We start from the raw sequence: 25769 nt of genomic DNA on the forward strand, positions 1-25769 counted from the left end.
AAGGGGATCGGGAGGTTGGGTGAAAAAGGTGAAGGGATTAAGAGTACAAATTGGTTACAAAATAGTCACAGAGATGTAAGTACAGCATAAAGAATAGAGTAGCCACAGAACATACCGTATTTTGCTGTGTATAATGAGTACCCACGTTTTTGGCCCAAACTTTCAAGAATATTTCATTTTAATTTTTTAATTATTTACTTTCAGAAACAAAACTGATTAACATATTCCAGGGTAATATCTTGTATATGGATATAATTAATTGCTTTTTAGAGTTATACTTTTAACACATAAGCATAAATAAAAAAATTAACAACATGTATATAGATACAGTGTTAGTACTACCCATGTATAATGTGTATCCTTATTTTTCCCTCAAAAATTTGGGCAACAAAGTGTGTATTATATGTGGCAAAATATGGTATATGCAGGACCAAGGGACATGGACAAGAGTGTGGGGATTGACTGAGGGAGTTTGTGGGAGGCTGGGTGGAGGGGAGAAATGAAACACTTAAGGGGGGAAAATGAAACACTTGTAACAGCATAACAATAAAATATAATTTTTAAAAATTCCAACTATAGTTTCTACTGAATGCGTATCACTTTCACACTACCATAAAGCCAAACCTTTATAAGTCAGGACTCATCTATACTGCCATATATTGGATCTTAAGAAAATGGTTAATTGAAAGGAAACTTGACTTGGTATGGTAAACACACAATACAATATACAGTTGATGTATTATAGAGCTGCATACCCAAAACTTATATAATTTCATTACCCAATGTTACCCCAATAAATTCAATATTTAAAAAAGAAAATGAGTCACAAACACTCCATTTCCAGGAAAATTTAAAATGGAGGAGAAATCCATGAAGTGGAAATACAAGGTTCTGGTTCCTACTAAATAGCTGTTGGCAAAGTAACTTAACTCTCAAGGCCACAGTAAGGCCAAAGTTTCTTCGTCAGTAAAATGGCACAAATATAGAAGGGGCAAGTGAAGACTGAGTGAGATAAGCCCTGGCTGGTGTGGCTCAGTGGCCCGAGTGCCAGCTCACGAATCAAAAGGTCGCTGGTCCAAATCCCAGTCAGGGCACATGCCTGGGTTGCCCTCCAGGTCCCCAGGAGGAGGCGCACGAGAGGCAACCGCACATTGATGTTTCTCTCCCTGTCTTTCTCCCTACCTTCCCCTCTCTCTAAAAATAAATAAAGTAAAATCTTAAAAAAAAGATTGAGTGAGATGATACATTTCAAATGCTTAGAAGAGTACTTGGCAGCAGTGAATAATACCAGCTATTACTATTATTTAGAAAATATAACAGTTCTAAAAGATGATCAAAGCACAGAGAGAATTATGTTGTCTGTTAGTGTTTTTCTTATTTTTATTATATTTTATTGATTATACTATTACAGTTGTGCCAATTTTTTCCCCTCTTCCCCCTCTACCCAGTACCCCCTCCTCTCAGGCAATCCACACAACATTTTTCATGCCCATGGGCCATGTGTATAAATTCCTTGGCTACTCTATTTCCTACACTGTACTTACATCCTCATGGCTATTCTGTAACTACATATTAGTACTTTTTAATCCTCTCACCTCTTCACCCATTCCACCATTCACCCATTAAAAACACTCTCCATGATTATGTCTCTGTTCTTGTTTGCTTAGGTTTTTACATTCAGTTGTTGATAAATATGTAGTTATTGTCATTTTATTGTTCATAGTTTTGATCTTTTTCTTAAATAAGTCCCTTTAACATTTCATATAATGGTTTCATGATGATGAACTCCTTTAGTTTTTACTTGTCTGAGAAGTTCTTTATTGCCCTTTGATTCTAAGTGATACCTTTGCTGGGTAGAGCAATCTTGGATATAGGTCTCTGCTTTTCATGATTTTGAATATTTCTTGCAAGTCCTTCCTTCTAGCTTGCAAAGTTTCCTTTGAGAAGTCAGCTGACAGTCTTATGGGAACTCATCTATAGGTAACTAACTGCTTTTTTCTTGCTGCTTTTAAGATTCTCTCTTTATCTTTAACCTTTGCCATTTTAAGTATGATGTGTCTGGAGTGGGCCCCTCTGCATCTATCTTGTTTGGGACTCTGTGCCTCCTGGACTTGCATGACTATTTCCTTCACCAAATTAGGGAAGTTTTCTTTCATTGTTTTTTCTAATAGTTTTCCAATGTCTTGCTCTTTCTCTTCTCCTTCTGGCACACCTATGATGTGAATGCTGGTATGCTTAAAGTTGTCCCAGAAACTGCCAACACTACCCTGTTGGGTTTTCTTTTTTTCTGGATTCTTTTTTTCTCTTGTGGTTCTGAATGGTTGTTTTTTGCTTCCTCATGTTCTAATTCATTGATTTCATTCTTGGCTTTATCCACTCTACTGTTAATCTCCTACAAATTGATCTTTATTTCAATTAATGTATCCTTCATTTCTGACTGGATCTTTTTTACACTACTGAGGTTTCTGCTAAGTTCCCTGAGCATCCTTATAACCAGTGCTTTCAACTCTGTATCTGACAGGCTGCTCATCTCCGTTTTGTTTAGTTATTTTCTGGACTTTTGATCTATTCTTTCATTTGGGCCATTTTTTTCTTTTAAATATATTTTATTGATTATGCTATTATAGTTGTCCTATTCCCTTCCCCACCCCCATTTATTCCCATCTGCCCTGCACCCCCCTCCCACCCACTTAGTTCAGGTCCATAAATCATACATGTAAGTTCTTTGACTTCTACATTTTCTATACTATTCTTAACCTCCCCCTGTCTATTTTGTACCTACAATTATGCTTCTTATTCCCTGTGGGCCATGTTTCTTGTCTCTTCATTTTGGCAGTCTCCCTTTGTTTGTTTCTATGCACTAGGTAGAGCTGCTATGACTCCTGTCCTGGTAGTGTGGCCTAATGTAGCAGGTGTCCTGTAGGGTCCAATGGCACAGTCTCACCTATCACCCAAGCTGGGCACTCGAGGTGCTTTGTGTGAACTGAGGACACCCTCTTATAGTTGAGCCTTGATTGCTATTGGCAGGTCAATGGGAGGGATTTGCCCAGACCAGTCAGCTTCAAGGACTGGCTATGACCACTAACTGCCAACCTCCACCCTTTATGGAGGATCAGCTGTGCAGGGGCAGCATGGTGGTGCTCTGACATGGTCTGTAGCTGTACACTGGTTGCACAGAGTTTGCAGTTTCCAGGATAGTGCTGCCAAGGTCAGTCCTCACCTGTGTTTTGCTTGGGGCCAGCCTGCATGAGCTATAAAGTAATCCGAGGTGGCTGCTACTTTTGCTGGACTTGAAAATTCCCAGGTAAAGCCAAGCTGTGAATCTAGATTGTCCTGGGGCCACTTAGTAAGAGCTACTGGGGTTGGGGGCTCACTGAGGCTGGCTGTTTCTTGTTTGAGAGGACTTAGGAAATTGTGAAGCATGAATGGCCAAGACTGGCCATTCATATGGAAGAGTCATGTTACAGTTCGGTGGGCCTGCACGTTGGGTGGGACAGAGTCTCGGGGGATGTCCAAGGCAGGGCAAACAGTGTTAGTGAGGTTGATGGAGTCTTTGATGTGGCACCTGCCTTCTGGTTCTGTGGGTCTTTGGGAGGAGGGTTCAGAAAAGGGGCAATGGTCTCTGTCACCTCTCTGTCTAGGAGGGGAGAAAGCTGTCCCCCAGTTCTCACCTGGATGTCAGACCCTTCAGTTCCTCGATGTATGCCACTGCTGCCTTGCAAGCTGCTACTGCAGTGCTTGAGCCCAGTGGGAGTGAGTCTGTAAGTGTGTGTGGGGTTAAGAAGAACTGCCTGGGACTTCAGGAGTTTTTCCTACTGATTCAGTCCGTGCTGGTTTTTGCAGCTAGAAGTTATGGGGTACCTGGTGTGAGCCTGAGACTCCTCTGTACTGAGAGATTCCTCCTGTATTTTATCCACCACACATGGATTTGGGCCCAGCCTGTTCCACATCTCTGCCCCTCCTATCAGTCTGGATGGATGTGATTTCTTTAATTCTGCAGTTGTCAGACTTCCATTCAACTTGATTTCTGATGGTTCTGAGTGATGGTTGTTCTTCAGTTGTAATTTTGATGTGGTTGTGCGAGAAGGATAGCTGTGTTTACTTACCTATACCCCCATCTTGACCAGCTCTACTAGTATTTTTCAAAGTGTAGGTTGCAACCCACTGGTACATCATGAAAATAATTAGTGGTTCAAAAGAACAACGAACAGAAACACAAAGCAAAGCAACTTTGTTGCACATACTGTAAACCTTTTAAGTTACAAGTAAATATATATCTCTGCACATACACACACTTCACTAAAATTTGTATCTCACGGGCAACAGTCAAGTTAGAGCTTTGAAACTGTGTTCTTGGTCAGCCCTACCCTGCTACTCCCCATTTATATTCATGCAACCTACTATGACTAGAGAAAAAACTAGACAAGTATGTTGAATGATCTCTCTTGGATTGTAATCACTGAACTCAATTGAGCCTTCCTCCTCATATCATTAGCAACTCCTCACCTTCAGTGCTGACCTTCCTTTCTGTCTCCTTCACACATGTGAAGGACACAGAAGACAGCTTCCATGAGCTCCCATCACATTCACTACCTCCCCACATGTGTGCCCCCCCCATTCAGCTTTCTCTTCTTTTCCATAACTGAACCACCATACACTGAACAAAGGCTCCACCCTCCAACTGTTCCTGAGATTCCATCCCCCCTCTGTACTCAAGGACATTTTTCCAGCATCAATTTTTCCCATTCTTTGGATCTTCCCCATGAATACACAAACGTGCATTTTCTGCCTATCCTTAAAAATTAAAAAAAGGCTAATAACAATCACAAATAAAAAGCTGTCTATAATTCAGTAACAAAAATTGGTATCTACAGGGAGAGAACTGTAATGAGAAAAAAGACATCTCAGAAAATGGGTAAATATAGTTCTAAATTTTGAAAATAAACCTAAGTATATTATAGTTAATAGCATGATCACAGAAGGGAATTACTTCAAATGACTTATTAAAAAGTCTATTAATTGCATAACCCCAGAACTACAGAGATATCTGTTTAAAATATGACCCCTATAGCCATACAAATGAATATATACAGCCCTAAAAAAAAACACGGATAAGCTTTGGAAACATTATGCTATGAGAAAAAAGCCAGTCATAAAAGGCCAAGTGTTATGGGATTCCATATAACGAAATATTCAGAATAGACAAATCCATAGAGACAAAAAGCAGATTAAGTAGAAGAGTGGAGAATAAAGAATCTGCTAATGGGTATGGGATTTCTTTTGGGGGAGATTAAAATATTCTGGAATTAGACACTGGTGATGCTAGCATAATTTAGTCAATATACTAAAAACCAATGAACTATCCACTTTCAACGGTTAATTTTATGGCACATGAATTATATCTCAATAAAAACATGCCTCATATCTCCTCCAGTTAACACTCCATCTATTCTCTGCACACACAGAAAAATCCCTCAAAAGACTTACCCACACTCTCTGCCTCAAACATCTCTTGTCCCACTCTCCACTATTCTAATTAGGTTCTCATCAGCCTTATCACTTTTCCCCAGATTCTCTAGTTTTGACCATATACTAAACTTAAATATTACCCATAGTACCAGCCTACTTACTCATAATACATAATAGGTTCTCATAAAAGCTTGCTGATTGAACTGAATTAATTAATAATAGTAAACACAAACTGAGCTCTATATTCAGTTTTTTAAACTTAGGAAGAAGAGAGAACACTAACACTTCTAACATCTTACCTCTAAAATAACTTTTTTTTTTTTCATTTGAAATGTGGGTCTCAAATCATGCATATTACAAACAAAATTTTTCAGCAACCTAAACACCATTATTTGAATCTTTCAAATAGTTCATCTTAAACACAACAATCTGCAGTATTAGAAAGAATTAAAAAGCAAGTGGAAATTCTAAAATCATCACCAAAAATTTGACAAAGTTTGAACATCAGAATACAATACTGTACAATTTCTAAAATTAAAACTAAAAACATAGTTACTCAAATACATTACTCAAGTAAAATAAGAGGTTATAAAAGTAACAAGGATCTTAAGACTGTGGATTACCTGTTCCATGGTAGGACAAGCAATGATGTGGATATCTTCAGGACTGAACTCTTCCTTTAACAAAACATGGAACTTCTGGAAGACTTGCTGAACATTATTCTTAGAAAGAGAAGAGGCAATCATATTAAATGAACCACTAAAAACATATGCAGTCACCTTAAACATTAAGCACTAAGAATGGTAAATCATAATAATAACTGACAAAACAAGTAGAGGAAATGTATCTTTCATGGGATTACCAAAGACATATAGTTTTCACTTAATATTTCACATGCTAGCACAACCCAACTAAGACTCATATAACACTTCCTGGAAAAACCAAACCATGGCAAGCCCTATCCCCCCAGAGAATCTTCAGCAGCATTTCTCACACAAAAGATAATTAAGTTTCTAGATACATAAAATGTACTTTTAAAAAATCAACCAACACTTCGGGTAAGGATGTGAGCTCAACACAAACCTGGAAGTTATGAGTTCTAAATTTGCTCTGACATTGAATACTTTAGTGGCTGCTGCAAGCCATTTATTTCTACTACTCACCAGCAATACTCCACAGGGCGTAATTCCTGAAATGCTACTCTTTCGAGTGTTAGGCTACAAATCCAATGGCAAGGTCTAACTATTTATTTATTTACTAATTTCTACTTTTAGATATAAGATAACTTAGTGCCAAAGGCATTTACGACAAAGTGAGGGTCGGGGAAAAAGGTACAATGAGACAAATGCCAGCTTTCTAAGCCTTTCAAGAATCACAGTGATTATTAGCCAAGTTCACTAGAATAATATAGCAACAGGAAGAGGTATATAATTTTTAAATATCCACAGGAAGAGTAAGATGGTAGACAAGGTCAGAATAGTTGAAGAGAGTGGCAAACATTCAAATAAATTATCATGACACTCACCCTAACAGGTTTAAACAAGATGAATTCGGTATCTTTATTGGATAGGTATAATGACATACTTCTCAAAGTCAGAGGCAGCTTTACTTTTATTGTCTTGTAGACATTTGTCACAAGGTCACTGACCTTTGCTGGAAAGAAATTAACCTCATCAGTGTCACAAAGAAAGAGAAGAAACATTCCCATTTTAATTCAGAGGGGAATAAAGGGAGAGGAAAAATAGCAAAAGAAAAGACTATTTCCCCAGAGAATTATTTCACTTTTCTTATTTATTTATCAAGTTTAATCACAAGCTCTATAAATAAGTATCTTCTAATACAAAATTCTAATTCCTAGAGCTAAGGCAGGAAAAAGAATTCCCCAGCATGCTTCAGGACATTCACTGGGCCTTTAATGTGGTTGATGCCTTTGGAATTTGGAGATAAGTGTTAAGGTAAACTAAAAAACCATTTGCAGAGAGACATTAGTAAGAAATACTTCACAATGATCGAATTTATTCATTTGCAAAACTAGCTCTCAGTAAGAGATTCACTCTGCCTCACAAGATCATTCAGAAAATACACACATATTTAATGGGAACTAAAAATTCATTTGTTACATTCTTATACTGTATCATCAGAAAGGGAATAGAATTCCAAAAGATTGTAACCAAAATAATTATGTAGCCCAAATACAGTATCTGAAAAGATAAAAATGAAAAACAGTAGTAAACTGTATTAAGTATTTAAAAGGAAAATACCTAGAAAACTACAAAAACTGATTAAAATAATTTCAAAGATGTTCAACCTCACTCATAATTAAAAAAAGGTGTATTAAAATATTTTCAGACTGGCAAAAATTATTAAGATTGTGAATATCCATGTTTGACAGGGGTGTAGGGACCTCACTCATCCACTGACGATGGGAGTACAAATTGGTTCAACTTCTTTGGACGGGTATTAGGCAATGTCTACTAAAATCAAAAATATACTCTTTTACTTAACATTTCTACTGCTAGAAATTTACCTTGATGTACTCATAAAATACCAAAATACGGTTGCACAGAGATGTTTATTAAAGAATGTATAGAAAACAAAAACTGAAAATAATTCAAATATCATTACTAAAATTACTATGTGAAATAGTAATATTTTTCACAATATTAGTAATCACAAATAGTAATATATTTCACAAATAGTAATATATTTCACAAATATATTCTATGCATCTATTGAACAGAATGGGTACAACTGGATAGGCTAGTACAGAAAGGACTACAAGACACAGAATAAAGTTTAAAAAGCAAGGACTTCAGTATAATTTTATTTGTACCACCTGTTTTAAGTCCACATATGCTGCCATATACATAAATAATTTGGGGAGAAAAACCATTACTAGTGGTTACCTTTGAGAGAACTAGTTAGGAAGTGGAGAATGGAATTACTTTTCATTTTATACGTTTTCGCAATTCAAACTTTATATCATGTTAAAAAAAAACCTTTTTTTTTTCAATTGAGGAGGGATGTGGTATAAAGCAGGGTAAGAAAGTGCCAATGTTCTCAAGAAGAAAGAACAAGTAATACAAAAATTGCTTATTCTTCATAAAATGCATAAAATCTCCTTTAAGACAATTAATTCCATAGGCTCTGGTTCTATTATCATTAACACACTTCAAGGATCACTAAGACAGTTTTCAGAGCCCTTGATCACCAAAAGGTGTGTGCAGAGCCCAGTAACAAAAGTACATTAATTCTCCCTTATCCAAGGTTTCACTTTCCACAGTTTTAATTACCCCCAGTCAACCTCAGTCCAAAAACATTAAATGAAAGAATCCAGAAATAAATAGTTCATAACTTTTAAATTACACACCATTTTGTGTGATAAACTCTCACCATCATAGCCAGGAAATGAACCATTCCTTTGTCCACTGTATTCACACGGCATTCACTTGTTAGTCACTTAGTAGTCATCCCAATTATCAATTTGACTACTGCAGTATCTCAATGCTCATGTTCAAGTAACCTTTATTTTATCTAATAATGGCCTGAAAGCATGAGAGCAGTGATGCTGGCAATTCAGATATACCAAAGAGAAGCCATAAGTGCATGTACGTATAGGAAAAAGCATAATATTTACAGGGTTTAGTACCATCCTTGGTTTCAGGCATCTACTGGGCAGGGGTTGGGGGTCTTGTACTGTACACCCTGTGGGTAAAGAGGACAGCTATCTCCTCTAATTCCTGAAAAGACATATTTCCCAGAGTAAAATAACAAAATGGCATCCAAATTTTAACTCAATCTCCTGTGAGTTTATCATGAAACGACCCCCAGAAACCTGATCAAATCTGCATGAACCAGTAACCCTGGGTTTCCAGTGGCCCAAGGTAAGTCCCTCAATTGTTTTTGATGTTCTCACCTCAAAAGCCCAAAAATCTCTGATATTACGTGGGAACTTCTTCTTTTTTTTTAATTACTCACCCAAGGATATGTTCATTGATTTTTTAGAGAAAGAGAGAAAGGGGGAAAGAGAGAGAGAGAACCATTGATATGAGAGAGAAACATCAATTGGTTGCCTTCTGGATGCACCCTGATCAGGGACTGAACTTGCAGCCTATGTCTGTGTCCTGACCAGGAATCAAACCTGCAATCTTTTGGTGCATGGAACAACACTCCAAAAAACAGAGACACCTGGCCAGGGCCAAGTTGTGGGTCTGCTGTATTATAGATCAAGAAAAAGCAGCTCCATAGCCCCAACCGGCTAAGCAGAAAATACAAGTAGGTAAACTGAAGTGCCATAATTTTATTCACCAAGATCTCCTCAGTTAGGAAAAAAAAAAAAGAGTTAAGTAAGAAAACAGCAAGCCCTATTTCAATCTGTCCTTTTGTTAGTTTCCTTTCATCTTTATTAACAACAATTCTAGTAATACTTACGAGCACAACACACCCAACACTGGGTGTTCTATTAGGGTTCCACTTGAAAAAATGCAGCTTCTATTTTAAGTGAAAGAGGATCTTTCCAAAGGCCCACTCTGCATCAAGGCCCCGGACTTAGCTATATTAAATATAAATATTCCTATGCCTATTTGTTGGTTACTATCTATTTTAAGAAAGATTACACCCAAGAGTTTCATTTTTGTAACATTCAAAAAAAAAATCAGCTTCTATTTCTAAATAAGCTCTGTAAGACTAAAATGTTGAGCCCAAGGCCCAATTAATCCAAAAATGATTAGAATTCTTTTGGAACCATGTTGAATTATGAACGTAAAGTCTGCTCCTGACTTTGAGGGGTCAAATCAGGTGATCATCACCAGGCCATTATTATCAGTAAAAGAATCTGGTTTTCTGTATTCTGACAGAATGTACTACAGCAACAAGTATGCTCTCTGTCCTTTAGTAAGGTGGCAAAGATTCCAATCTCATACAGTAAACACAAGGCCTAAAGCATGCATGTCACAAAGTTACTTCCAATACAGCCAACCAATGTAAACCTATATTGACATCAATGAAGTTCACATGACAAATTTTTGAAATAAAATCCTGCCTTCCTTTCAAATACAACTGATAATTCCTTCAACTTCTTAGTTCTAGTTCAACTTCAAATTAACATGAGGCATTAAATAATAACTGAAAATTTTAGAACAGCATCAATTCATTTTTCCCAAAATAAATACCTGACAGATATAATAACATTCTTTTATATGGAAAACCAATCACATTAGAAACTTAATTCCAGATTACATGCCTATCAACAGTTAATTCTTTATAGATGCTAAGCCAGAATCATCCCTTGGATCTCCCTCAACTATCAGCAAAAAGCTTCCCTACCAACTTGGGACAGAGCTTACTCACAGTAAATTAAAACACTGGTTCTTTCACCATTTTACCCTTTTTAGTTTCAGAGAATCACGATCACAATATGAGTCAGGAGAAGGCCAAAAATACCAATCTAACAAAATTTCTATTTGTTGAGTTCAATCTATTTATTCTGGTTTAATGGCAACTTAAAATGTCACAAAATGTACCCAAATAACCCACAAAGTTAGTCATGATTTTAAATGCCTAATGTCTAATGCTAAAGACAAAAAAAAAAAAAAAACCCTTTGCCCTGGCTGGAGTGGCTCAGTGGATTGAACGCTGGCCTGAGAACCACAAGGTCACCAGTTCAATTCCCAGTCAGGGCACATGCCTGGGTTGCAAGCTAGGTCTCCAGCTGGGGGCATGCAAGATGCAACCGATTCATCTCTCACACACTGATGTTTCTCTCTCTTTCACCCTCCCTTCCCCTCTAAAAATAAATACAAAAAGTTTTAAATAAAAACCTTTTAGCACACAAAAAAACATACGCTTAGGAAAGAGTAAGACTGGAAACATCTGATGCATATCTGCCAATGAGACAATAATACTGCCTGCCCACTCCCAAATGACACCAAAATTTTTATAACCTTTTTCACACACTCTAAAACATTAAACAGAGGGTATAATTTGCATAAAATTAGGAACAAATAATGTACAATATCCTTCATATAATACTTGAAAATAGTAGCATTCTCTCCTTATGATACAAATACTCTCATATACAGTATGTATCAAAGTAACAGTGAAAAGCGGGTATACAGAAACCAGCAGCCTCAAAGTGTTTCCATTTAAGCCACATTTTAACTGTGTTTGTGTGTATTTTTTAAATGCTTCCTTTCTTCCTTTCTTGAAATGCTTGTTGAAATGCAAGTAGTGTTGGCCAACAAAGACCTGCCAGCTTCAAACTGCATCTTGTACTAACCCAAAATACAGTTAAGAGTAGGAAACCAGTTCCAAGCTGTCAGAGCAAGGACTATATAAATAGAAATTAATCAATATCCTAAAAAAAGAAATTCCAAGTAGTAAAATGTGAATACCTGGTTGTGCCCAAGGCTGCTGAGAGAGACTGTACTTGGGTCCTCCCTGACTGGCCATTGTTTTTAATGCTGAAACCTAGTAAAAGAGATAAAGTTTCATTTCACTGATGACATATTAAACCAGTATTTTTCTCAAGAAACATACCACCATTTGAACCTATTAAAACATAATGATAATCAAACATACAACGCTAAAAGAAAATACATCATATCTCATAGTCCTTTACAACTAATAAAATATTTTAGTAAAACTTCTTTTGTGATTTCAAGGTATATATTGTCTTGAAAAAAACCGTGACAACATCCTGGGACATTCAACCCGAAACTCTACCTGAGACAAAAATGAGGATGTAGAAAAATGTTAACACAAAACAAGCCTTTTAAGTGGACTGTTATGTTAATAATAATGATTATCGTATGTTGTTAGAAAAATGTCAAGAGCTGGACAAAATCTCCTTTATATACCAAAAGGGTCCTTTCTTTATTACATCAGGCAGAGAAAGTGTTACTTAAAAAAATAAGATTTTCAAATGGCATCAAAAGGCACACTTAACCAACCAGTGTTACAGGTACAGGGTTGGATCCTCACCCTCCCTTCATCTCTCTTTTAGTTCCTCAGCACCAGTACAGAGAAGCAAAACCAAAAAAAGTAGTTAGCTTCTTGGACAAGACTGTTCTTAAGATGGCAAATTATGGTGGGGCTAAGGTGTCGCTGGGAAGGGTGACGGGCAGAAACTGCATAAAACATTTTTTAAAAATAGACTGTTAGGTGCCAAGGTCCAGGCCATGTCCATGAGATTAGATAATCTCATTAGAAAAATGTGAGCACCAACTCTTTAGATTTCTCATAAAGGGCACAAATATTTAGGCAGAGGATAGACACAGACAGCATATAATGTTAGCTCAGAGCTCTCCAGCGTTCTCTCTATTTCTACCAAGTTCCTATTTCTGGACCACTCTAAGCCTTTGCTCACACTGGCTTAAATATAAAATCACCCCTTTCCTACTGTTACTCAATTCTTCTTCATGTCTTTACTTTTCATTTTGAGATGTGATTTTAAAAGTCACAGCATAGCTTGGTCTTGGTTTGGGTTGCTATTTCAGATTTGATTGTTAGATCATCATGACCATATAATCTTGGAAAGGCCTTATAGTGGCCACTTGTGGTCTCCTGAGCTTACCTCTGGAAAGGCTGAAGTAGGGTGATATGCATACAAACTACGCTACTGACTACCTCAAAAAAATCTACATATGATTATAGATTAGATAATGCTAAGACAGAAACATGATTGTGTTTAGTGCTGGTGTAGGGGTTCATAAGAAAACCTTTGGGTCAGATATTCTCTCTCAAACTCAAAAGCCCATCCATGTTGTCGCAAATGGAAAGATTTCATCCTTTTATAAACTGCTGTGTAATATTCCATTATAAATACATACCACATCTTTATTCTTCACCCATTCATCTATCAGTGGACACCTATGTAGCTTCCATATCTTGGCTATTGTAAATAATGCTGCAATGAACATAGGGGTGCATATATCTTTTTAAATTAAATTAGTGTTTTCATTTTCTTTGGATAAATACCCACAAGTGGAATTGCTGGGTCATGTGTATACCCATTTTTAGTTTTTTAAGGAATCTCCACACTGTTTTCCATAGGAGCTGTACCATCTGCAGTCATCCTGAGACAAACTTTTAAGAAGGGCTTAGACGATCAGGGGTATAACAGAAAGAATACAGCATTTTGAGTCAGGAAAGCTGAGCTCTGGACCCCTCTGACTGAAACAGTAATAAGCAAGTCATTGAGTTTTTAACACTGCTCCCCAAAAATTTCAAACATAAATATATAAACATACTGATCTGTCTACACTTACAAAATAGAAACACAGTGCTCTGAAAACTTGTTCCTTACTTAAATATAAATTCTAGACATTTTTCTGTATCCAACAGTTATCTTTTAACAGTAATGGCTGCCTGTTATCGCACTGATTATTCCAGAATTTAACCAATTTCATAATGACTTTGTAAGTCATTTGTATATTAAAAACAAATACAAACATGTATAGGCATCTCTATTTACTATCTAGTTAATGTACTTATTTTTACATTAACCCTCAAAGAATATTTTCTTTAAAACGTTTCCCCCATTAGCCCCATCGTTTTTAAAAAAAACCCTACAGGATGAACGCAGGCCTGTTGTCTCACAATGGCACTGCTGTAGACATCTTAATGCTTACATATTTTCTACCCTGATTTCCCATCAGGTTATAGCTCCTTGAGAACAGAAATTAAGTTTATAGGTCAAATTCTATTGAACATACCACACCAAGAAAAAACATTTTAATTTATAATCTTGCCGAGGAAATTAAAAACACTAGAGAAGGAATATTAAGAATAAACTTGCAATACTTCAGCAAATTGCTTGAAAAATTAGTATTGCTAAACACAAATCTGAGTTTTTAGCATAAACTGATTTCTACAATACCCACAACCAGTCTGAGTCCTACTTAGTTTCTTTTAAGCAATATTCGATATGATAAAATTCTAGAACACTAAAAAAGTACCAACTGTTTGTGAGTCTGAGAAAAAATAATCTGACCCAAATGTTTTTGTATGAACCTCTAGCCCCAACACTTAGAACAATATTACATTCCCTAGGGCCAAATACTTAGAGAAAAAATTATTTTCCAAGGAATAGGAAATGAGGCAAAAGAGCATGTATGTTCTTCTAGAACTTACTTTACTTTTCCCAAGAAATTTCATGAATTTTACCCCCAAATCAGGATGTTTACACTAGACATATAAAGTCTGTCCAGAAAAATTTCAGCCATTCTTCATATAACAAGAATGATTTAAGCAACATCAGTATAACCTGGCAGCCAAGGAGAGTGGACTAGAATGCACATGTGTGAACAATGATGACTTTACTGTCCTAGTCAGTGGGGTAGCAGACACTGTTGCTTTAGCATATATACTCTGTAGCTGTCGCATCCAAAATGATTAAGAGGGCAAGATGCACTCACAGGAGTGGGGACAGTGACTCGGGTGATCCTGTCCAGAGGCATGTTTCTTACAGGGGCAGTGCCCCAACAACATGGAACAAGTTTTCATGGACGAGCTAAATTGGCATTCAAAAGCAAGGTCCCTGGCTTCAAGTTCAAGATAGCAAAGTAGGAAGATCCAAAGCTCACTTCCTCTCATCAACACCAAAATTGCAACTACATATAGAACAGCCATCTCTGAGAACCATCTGAAGACTAGCAAAACAGATTTTCTCCAGCTACAGATATAAAATAAAAGCCACAATGAAAAGGGTAGGAAGAGCAGAGCCAAAACCTAGTTGGTGTCTACCCTACTCCCTACTCCTCATGCAGTGACTCACAAGTAGGGGGGGTTATCACACCCACAGAGGTCATCCCTGAAGAGCAAAGGGTCTGAACCCTACCTGGTGGACCTGAACCAGGAAGTGGAGCCCTCATAACATCTGTCTTTGAAAACCACCAAGGCATACATCTGGGAGAGCCAAAGGGCTGTAGGAAACCCAGGTTGCTCTCTTTCGGAGTTCTGGCACAGAGGGAGCAGTTTGAAAAGCAACTAGGTCATTCATGAAGGTGATACATTTACTGATTTTAGCATGTGTGCTGGAGGGACAGAGGTCTGTTGGAACTTGCTCGTGACACAGGTGCTAGTGGGTACCATTTTCCCCCTTCCTTTAACCTAGCTGGTCTGACACCATCCATTAACCTTGCTAACACTGTTCACCCCACACTGGCATTTCCCTGAGGACCTACTCACAGTAGCACCCTTCCAAAGCACCTCCTGCCTGGCACACCCAGTGAGCGGCATCACTCAGCACCAGCACACAGCACTGTGTCTGCAATAGTGGGGGTGGGCTTTGCAGCCAGCCACATCAAAGCCTTGCCCTGCATTCCAGCGAGCCTGCAACAGTTGTGGCCAGGCCTCACCGCTAGAAGGCTAGATACCAGCCTTGACTGCTGGTGTGTCCATAGAAGAAGTTATGGCCCAGCCACAGGAGGCCATACCAGTCTACCCTCTAGACCACCTGGCTTTGGTGACAAGGGGGACATAGAAATAAGGGTCCCACAGGAAAATAAGGCCAGTCTTTCAAGACCAAGAGATTTAGCTTACCTACCAAATAGAATACACAGAAACAAACAGGCAAAATGAAGATAGAAAAGAGTATGTTCCAAATATAAAAACAGGACAAAAACCCAGAAAGAGAACTACATGAAACTGAGGTAAGCTGTCTACTAGATGAAGAGTTCAAAGTATTGGCCATGAAGATGCTCATTCAACTGTGCAGACAAACAATAAAACTCAGTTGGAACTTCAGCAACTTGAATAAAGTCCTAAAAAATTCTAAGAAAGGACATAACACAACTGAAGAACATTAACAGTTGAAATGAAAAAAATCACTGCAGGGAATCAACAGCAAATCAGATGACAAAGAAGAATGGATCAGTAATCAGGAAAACAGGATAGTGGAAGTCACCCAACTGTAAGATCAAAAAGAAAAAAGAATTAAAAACGAAGACAGCATAAGGGACCTACGGGACAACATCACAGGGGTCCCAGAAGGAGGAGAGAGGGAAATGGACAGAAAACTTATTTGAAGGAATAATGGCTGAAAACTTTCCTAACTTGGCAAAGGAAATAGACATCCAAATCCAAGAAACACAGAGTCCCAAACAAGATGAACCCGAAGAAACCCACACCAAGACACATTATAATTAAGTTGTTGAAAGTTAAAGATAAAAAGAGAATCTTAAAGCAGCAAGAGAAAAACAACAAGTCACATACAAGGGTATTATTCCCATAAGACTATGAGCTGACTTTTCAACAGAAACTTTGCAGGCCAGAGGGGAGTGGCATGATATATTCAACATGATGAAAGAAAAAAAAACTTATAACCAAGAATACTCTACCCAGCAAGGTTATCATTCAGAATTGAAGGAGAGATCGATTTTCTTAGACAAGCAACAGTTAAAGGAGTTCATCACCACTAAACCAGCATTACAAAAAATGTTAAAAGGAATTCTTTAAGTGGAAAAGGCCAAAACTAGAAATAAGATGAAAAAATATGTCACTGGTAAAGGCAAACACATAGTAAAGATAGTAGACCAACCACTTTTAATGTAGTATGAAAACAATTCAAATGGCAATAAGCACATACCTATCAATAATTACTTCAATTGAAGTTGACTAAGTACTCCACTGCAAAAACAGGATGACTAAATGGTTTAAAAAAAAATGACCCCTACATATACTGTCTACATGAGACTCCAGATTGAAAGACACACAGAGACTGGAAATAAATAAATGGAAAAGATATTTCATGCAAACAGAAATGAAAAAAAAAAGAGAGAATCTGGGATAGCAATACTTATATCAGACAAAAAGACTTTAAAACAAAGGCTATATAATGAGAGACAAAGAAGGACCCAGCAATTGTTTTCTTCAGGTAAGCCCCCAGAAGTGGAACAATTCAAAAAGATATATGCACCTCTATGTTAACTGCAGCATTATTTACAATAGCCAAGTTATTGAAACAACCCAGGTGTTCATCACTAGATGAATGGATAAAGAAGTGGATGTGTGTGTACACATGCATACAACACACTGGAATATTTCACAGCCAAAAAGGAAAGGATCTTGCCATTTGCAACAACATGGATAGACCTAGAGGGTATTATGCTAAGTGAAATTAAGTCAGAGAAAGACAAATACTGTATCATTTCACTTAGGGGTGGAATCTAAGAAACTAAAATAAACAAACAAAACAAACTGACCCATAGATACAGAAAAACCGCTAACTGCCAGAGGGTTGGGCAGTGGGGGGTTGGGCAAAAAGGCTAAGGGGATTAGGAGGTACAAACTTATAAATAAGTCATGAGGATGTAAAGTACAACATAGGGAATATTAATATCAGTATTACAATAACTTCGTATGGTGACAGATGGATAGTGGACTTTTTGTGGTGATCACTTTGTAAGGTATATAAATGTGAAATCTCATTATGTTCTAAACCTGAAACTAATACAATATTGTATGTCAACTGTACTTTAATTCAGAAGAGCTTCACATTTCAGAATAAAAATAAGACATGGATAAAAAACAACTGAGCGAGGAAAGCAACAAATCTGCATCAAATTTTAGGTAAAGCTTGACCATTCCTCCATGGAAACTATTCAATGATTCAGAAGGCTTTCGGGGATGACACAATGAGTGAAGTGCAAATAAAAGTGTGGCACAAAAGCTTCAAAGATGGTCAAGAATCTGTTGAAAGTGATCCATGTTCTAGAAGGCCTGCAACAAGCAGAACATCTGAGAATACTGAACATGTGCAGGCCACAATCAATGAAGATCGGCAACTGATAGTGTGAGAACCAGAAGCTGATCTGGGGATTCCAAAAACTACGGTGTCTGAGATTTTGACACAGGATCTTGGCTCGAAATGTGTCATGGCAAAATCTGTTCTGTGGTTTCTGCTACCAGAGTAAAAGGAACATCGTAGTGCAGTTGCTAATGACTTGATTCAAACTGCTACCAATGAACCAAATTTGGCACTCTGTGACTTCTGGCTTTTCCCAAAACTAAAATCATCTTGAAATGGAAGAGATTTCAGACCGACAATGAGATACAGGAAAATATGATGGGACAGCTGATGGCAAATCCAACAAAGGATTTTGCCGAGAGTTTTGAAAAGTGGAAGAAATGCTGGCAGAACTGTGGGAGGTCCCAAAGTGCCTACTTTGAAGGGAACTAAGGTGTCATTGTCCTATGTACAATGTTTCTTGTATCTTCAATAAATGTCTGTATTTTTCATATTACATGGCTGGATACTTTCTAACAGACCTCATATTAAGATGTAGAAATGTTTATCTCATGTATGCTAGGTCACTCTGCAAAACTTCAGGTTCTCAATCTGTGAAATGAAGTTGTTGTACTTTACTCCAGGTGCCAAGGATGTAATGGGAATTAACGAAAAGGAAGCATTTCAACAAGAAGAACCCAAAGAAGGAGCTTCATAATAAACAAACGAGACGATTTACAACATGAGACAGGGGATCAGAATCAAACCCTGGGTCTTTAGGCTCAAAACATAAGTTCTGACAACCTAAGAATGTTCTCTACATACTCACACAGTTTGTTTTACTATGCAAACCCATATATATTTATCAAATCAGTCCAAACTTAGAAACAAGCTGAGGACATTTTGTTGATGAGACTTACATCCAAATGGTAAATATTGAGACCTACAAGCATACATGTAAATGAAAGATGAAATACTGTTTTTTTCTGTATCAATGGGGGCTGTTTTTCTTACAATCATCTATCAAGGTATAAGCACTGTTTGCCTTATAAAATGCCATCTATAATAAGAGGCACAAGATTCTGCACTTGCAGATTTACCTTTAAAAAAATCATTTTAAAGTTTTTAAATCCTTTATTCTGTCTCTGCTATTCAGAATGGTAGTAACATTCACCAGGAAAAAGTGAAAATGTTTGGTCCACAAATTCTGAGGAGCCTGTCTTAAATGATCACATATATCTCTATAAACTCTAGTAATTACATCATGTGCTTGTGCATGTGTGGGCACAGTATGTATCTTTGTCTCTGACTCACTCTAGGCTCCATAAATAAAAGGGATGCTCAGTCCTCTACTAAATACATTGACTGCAAACTCAATGAGAAGTAGTGAAGGACCAGGGTTGAAAAAGTAAAAATGAGGCAACTGATTTCTCAATGTTGATTAGAGGAAGGTCCTTCCCTTTACCAATCCCACAGTGAGGGGAGAATAAAAGAGATGTATGAACAGCTTAGCTCTACATAGGTGCCCACTAGAGACATGTAGCATGTTCATGTTATTTAATTATATATAAGAAGGCTTTCTTATATATATGCCTCTAATTTTTAAAAAATGTTCATAGTGTCCAGTGTTCCAAAATGCACAACTGTACCATTCTTCCAGATTTATCTACTTATACTAAGGTCAGCTTGGACAACTATATCAGTAAATTTTCATTCTCTTGATTTTTAAGGAAACTGTGCTTTTCTAGAAAAACCCTTTAATCCTAGATTTCATTATCGACTTGTTTTTATAGGAAGTTTCACTTTGCTGCTCTGTTACTGTAAAATATGCATTCTACAATATGTCCCACCAATGTTAATGTGGATGCTCTCCCAAAAATACAGGGTGGGGCAAAAGTAGGCTTATAGTTGTAAGTATACAAAACACAGAGGTTATTATTGTATTATTATTTATTATTGTATTATTTTCCCTATGAACAACTGAAAATGTACTTTTCTTCCACCCTGTGCATACTATAATCTACAAGCTGGTTTTTCATCAGTAAAATCTATGATAACTGAGTAATAAAAATTACAAAGTATCAATATTTATACCATTTTTTAAATTAAAATCTGGGAGAAAACATTTCTACCACCCTCTTTTAAAATTTCTGTAGTAGGAAAAAAACATACAAACACACTCCAAATATTTGACATGAGTAGGCTAAGATCCACTAAACAATTAATACAATCCAATAACCTTTCTGTACTTGCTTTTCTGGTATTTTATTATTTTTAAAACTGGTATATTCCACTTTCATCACAGGCTTCTGGATTTAGTATTGTTGGACCCAGCAACAAGTTACAAATGAACAATTTGCTTATCTCCCCAGTTAAGACTTAAATAAGTACATTTGAGAAAAAGGTCTCTGATATGCCTAATCTTTTGAAAATGTATTCTAATACAAAACTGGACAAGCAGTAGAGGTTTAATAAATTAAAGTTAATTTCAAGACTTTTTAAACATCTTTATGAGAAAAGTCCTTAGTAACAACATGTAAATTTTTTTAATGATTAGTTTGAAAAAGGAAAGTCAAAATAACCATGATCTGTATTTTTCTTGTTTTTTTAAAGATTTTACTTATTTATTTTTAGATAGTGGGGAAGGGAAGGAGAAAGTGAGAAATGGAAACATCAATGTGTGGTTGCCTCTCACACACCTCCTACTGGAGACTTGGTCCAAAACCCAGGCATGTGGCCTGACTGGGAATCGAACTGGCAACCCTCTGGTTTGCAGGCTGGTGCTCAGTCCACTGAGCCACACCAGCCAGGGCCATGATCTGTATTTTCTATTGCTAGTATTAGTTAATAGATTTTAGCTAGGAGGCAGAGATAGATGAGTAAAAACTAATCTATCTGGTGATTACCAATGCAATGATATAAAATCTTCAATTTTTAATTATCCATGCAAATGGAAGGGAGAAATACCAGTACCATGTAAAACAAAAAGGGAGAGATACTTCACCAATTTAAGTAATAGCCCTGATAAGCAGGACTGTGACCAGCAGGTCCTGATCCAGGAAAAGTGAGTCCCAGACCATAGGCAAATACTCACCATGTGAGTAAACAGAACATAGGTGACCAGAGGACTGCTATAACTAGCGTTACTTACTGTTTTAGCATTCCTTCTCTTAAAAACTAAATGCTCGACAAGCGATTTTTACCTAAAAGTTCCAAACGAAAAGCTCCCATAAAGAAGAAACAAGTTGATTTCTTACACGAAATCATTAAGACTTGGGCTTATTATCTCTTTCTGTAAGGGTTGTTATTTTTTTTACTTTTTGAAGATTTTTATTTACTTAATTTTTTAGATAAAGGAGAATGGAAGGAGAGAAACATCGGTGTACAAGAGAAACACCGAATGGTTGCCTCTTGAATGCCCCCAGCTGAAGGGCAGGCCCGCAATGTAGGCATGTGCCCTGACTAGGAATCAAACCTTTGGGTTTGTAGGATGACACCCAACCCACTGAGCCACACCAGTCAGGGCAAGTTTTTGTCTTTTTTTTTTTTAATCCTCACTAGAAGATATGTTTGTATTAATTTGAGAGAGAATGAGAGAGAGAGAGAGAGACATTCATATGAGTGAGAAACATCAATCAGTTGCCTACCATATGCACGCAACACTTTGTTGTATGTGACAATGCTCCAACCAATTGAGCCACTTGGCCAGGGTTCTGCCAGAGTTTTCACAAGACCGTAATTAACTGAAAAGTGAATCTACAGAAAAATTCAAAATCACTTTACCGAATATACACCAAAGTCTGTACCTTTGTTATGAACTCCTCCAGCTGCTCTACAAACTGCTTGGTCTGCTGCTGAATAAACTGCTCACAGGCCGATTTCAGATGACGGTCCACATCTTTTTTGGAGTCAAGAAAATGTTCTCTTATCTCAGGAGTACCCTAAAAAAGATGACAATTTCTCCCTGTTTTTACATGCATAACAATTACCAGACATGTATAGAATATCATTTACCTCCCACCACCAATGAAAAGGATTCCTTCTCACCTCCAACAAGAACTCTATCAAGGCATTGTTGCTATTCAGCCTAAAAAATCTCGGAACAGTCATAGGGTTCAGGATTTTAAATGCTGCATCTGTGGAACAAAAGTACTTATCCAGTAAAAATGGACAGTTGCAACAGAAAAGCTGAGTCACTATTTCAGTGCGTTAACATACACTAATTTTCTATTACCACAAAGCAAGAACAGCTTCATTTCACCAACTCATCTCCATGAAGACAGTGAGATCTATGCCAAGAGGGCCAGAGCACCCATTATTTTCTAAAAGTAAGAACTGCAAAGTGACTACTAAATGTAATTATTCACTTATAGAAAAAAATAATAATAATTGATACCTTAAAATTTCATAGTTTTACTTTTTTGCTAAGTAGTTTTTTTAATATTCATATACTTACCCAGTTTCTTTTGTTAAGATCCCAGCTGGCACAGAAATTTATTCATTTAAAGCAGAGTGTATAAACTAATGTGTCAGCCAGAAAGAAAACACCAAAAGGACATATTTACCCCTTAACCTCCAGGCTAACTAGAATCTATGTAAGTTATTAACTGAGGTCTCATTGATGTTCAAATGCAATAAGATATAACATTAGTCACGAGAGGTTAGAACTTAAAAGTTAAGACAGCAAGTATTATTATGGATAGTCACAAAAGCCCATTTCTTCACTTTGACTTGCCTTGCCAGACTGGAGAAAACAAAGCATGCAAAGCTTTCAACCCTGGTTTTACCACAAGAGTACTTACTGCCCAGACTGTGATCTTACTCAAAAAGAACCCCACTATCAGATTCAGTGTTCAGAGTAAGGCTTTAGCAAATGGCTCTTTGTTTTTGTTCTCTTTTCTACAAGATACCTGAAAGAGTGTCTACTAAATACAGAATGAAGTCAGCATATGGTAGGATTACAGAGGATAATGTTTTAGGGAAATATACTTTAAACCAATATTTGCCAAAATTTTAAGGTATTTCATTTTCTCACACCTCAGTGGATCTATACTAGAACCTACCAGCAATAAATTACGAATTTTTAAAAAATGAAAGAAAGTAGATCAGCCCTGCTTTATCCCATCACTAAAATAAAGGACTATCAGCGTCTGGCATTCTTCAAGGGTAAAACTAACTAGTCCCACATTCCTCACTGAAAAGAAAGAAGAAAATCAACTAGAATGGTTAAGAGAGAGAAGCCTCTGATGGGAATGAACTCTAAAAGAAATTATGCATTCTCTCAGGTCAAAAGCCAGGAAATCTGGCTGCTGTTTAAAAAAAAAAATCACTAAGTATATGAATAACACATAAGCTTACTACCCAAATTCCAACAGAACCAAAATGCATTCTCTGTGGTGGAAAGAAGAGAGCATTAGGAAAAGAAGAAGAGCAAAGTGTTTTCATATGACTCATGATGAGATCATGCTGGCTCTCAGGTTAAGTTACATCAAGTCTACTAATTTTATAGGCACAGTCATTAGGAAACAACATACTACCCCCTGAAAATCCTCTATTTGGAGTTTCACTAAATCACAGAATACAAAAAATGTAATTTCAGTGACTATGAATTTTCTCAATTCTCCCAAGACATGAGATAGTTTCATTCATTATACAAATGAATGGCTTAAGTCATTAGAGTTTGATTCTCTTGAAAATGATTAAATAAAAATAAAGTTTTAGATAATTTTGTTAAATACTTAAGAAAAATGAGGAGTATTTGTGGTATACTCTTCACTGCTTAAGGTCAGTATCTTAGAAAATAACTACTTTGATCTTTTCAAATCACTGCTTATTATTTGAGAGACAAATCATTAGGATAGATGAAGTATCTTTCCCAAGAGGATCCTACATCTATTACCAACTCAAAGACACTATCTACATGATCACCTAAATCACCAATATAACAATACTTACATTCACTGAAACACCTTAAGCTTACAAAACACTTTAACATACATTTTCATTCTTAACTGATCTTGATAACACCCATCCAAGATCACACAAGAGCCAGGAAATGGTAAGCCAGGAACACAGACAGACTTTTTCAGACTGTAAGTACTCTTCCCCTTTTACCCAGCTGGCTTCCTAAATTTTCATGAACTGACAAAATGAATGTTTAAAACCATCATAGCTAGCTGACACTGTAAGTAGTTGGTATGCTGATTTTTCATTTTTTAACTGGTTATGGTAATATGTGGCAGAGTCTAAGAGAGGTGATGCTATATTACAAAGTGAAATGCTCAGATAAAGCTCCTTTCATAAAGAAAATACAGCAAGTTAGATGTAATAGGATGTTGACAGCTCAGCTTAGTAAGAACAAGTAACATGCTTAGCAGGCACAGCATGCAAAAAAAAATTGCAGATGAACATAAAATAAACCTGTAACCTGTGCTGACACATTTGGACAGGTCCAACACACCCAATTGTGCCAGCCAGGACAATAAAGTACCTCTAGTTTTCTTGAGGTCCAGGGAAATTTCCTTAATGGTGAATTCAGTGTGAAATGGAGCAATTTGTTCACGAAGAATCAAAAGATGCTTTATTAAGAAAAGTTGTCCATCAATCTGAGTCTAAATGATAAGACAGAAAGTGGATATTATCAAAGATTAAACATATGTATGAACATATAGAACACATACATTATTAATCAACATTAAGTTTATAATGCCTGAACTAACTTTTTTACTCTTAACATAACCTTATGGCACCAACACTCCCCTTTGTTGTGAACTCTTCCCATATTATCCAGATTTGAATTATCTGCAAAAATCCTGCTTCAAACTCTTACTAACACTGTCACCTTAGTAAATCCAAGAAAGTAAATCAGACAAAAGGTTGTAAAGTAACACAGAAAGAGAAGGCAAATCTACTTTAACTTGGTGCAAAAGCAGAAGACAGAATGCAGCCTAACATTAGCACAGAGAAGGAAGTAAAAGACGTTCAAAATGTGAGCATGATTCTGACTTCTCGTGCCTTTGTAGTTTCTCTTGAGTAACACAGTTTTACCTATTTGGTCAAAGTGGTTTCAAAATCCAGAATATCTGAAATATTCATCTTTACATAAAAGTACAAAAGGAATCTCCAAATGTGCAATTATTTAGGCTTACTATTTTGGATCATCCTGCCACCAACACTAGCCACCTATACCTCTGAGAGTCTCTGTATTTCCTTGTGCCCTCTCATGACCCATCCATAAAAGTCTTGTGATTTAAGCTTAGTTCTCAAAGCTCTGACCCAAACAGTGAATAATCATAACTCTCATTTTGGAAGAGTCTGTATATTAACAAGAACAAAGCTGTTTGTTTGCTCCTTCCACCTTGAAAATATTTCTAATGAAATTATACTACATTAGGAAAAGAATAAAAGGGCTATGAAACAAAGTGACTCCTCTCTGGTCTCTCTGCATCTTCTAAATAAACACATAATCAATATATAAGTGGCTGATGGAAACTAACTTTGCACTCTGGATCACAAAGCATTAGATAAGTAGGGAATGCTACACATTTTGAATACTTACTCTGCTTTAAAAAAA

At 36.8% G+C, this 25769-nt stretch overlaps 1 protein-coding gene across 1 annotated transcript in view; it reads right to left on the bottom strand.

Moving 5' to 3' along the window:
• Positions 1-25769, bottom strand: part of COG3 (component of oligomeric golgi complex 3) — an 85130-nt gene that overhangs the window by 5835 nt on the left and 53526 nt on the right. Inside the window, exons 17-22 of the mRNA XM_045839112.1 lie at positions 24687-24807; positions 22244-22332; positions 22003-22137; positions 11862-11937; positions 6995-7122; positions 6093-6191 (exon numbers count right to left, since the gene is read on the bottom strand). Of these exons, the coding sequence (XP_045695068.1) occupies positions 6093-6191; positions 6995-7122; positions 11862-11937; positions 22003-22137; positions 22244-22332; positions 24687-24807 (648 nt within the window). The remainder of the gene's footprint in view (positions 1-6092; positions 6192-6994; positions 7123-11861; positions 11938-22002; positions 22138-22243; positions 22333-24686; positions 24808-25769) is intronic.

The sequence above is a fragment of the Phyllostomus hastatus genome, unplaced genomic scaffold (genome assembly GCF_019186645.2).
Source record: "Phyllostomus hastatus isolate PE091 unplaced genomic scaffold, TTU_PhHast_1.1 phas_contig_29, whole genome shotgun sequence".
In the NCBI taxonomy this organism is placed as follows: domain Eukaryota; kingdom Metazoa; phylum Chordata; class Mammalia; order Chiroptera; family Phyllostomidae; genus Phyllostomus; species Phyllostomus hastatus.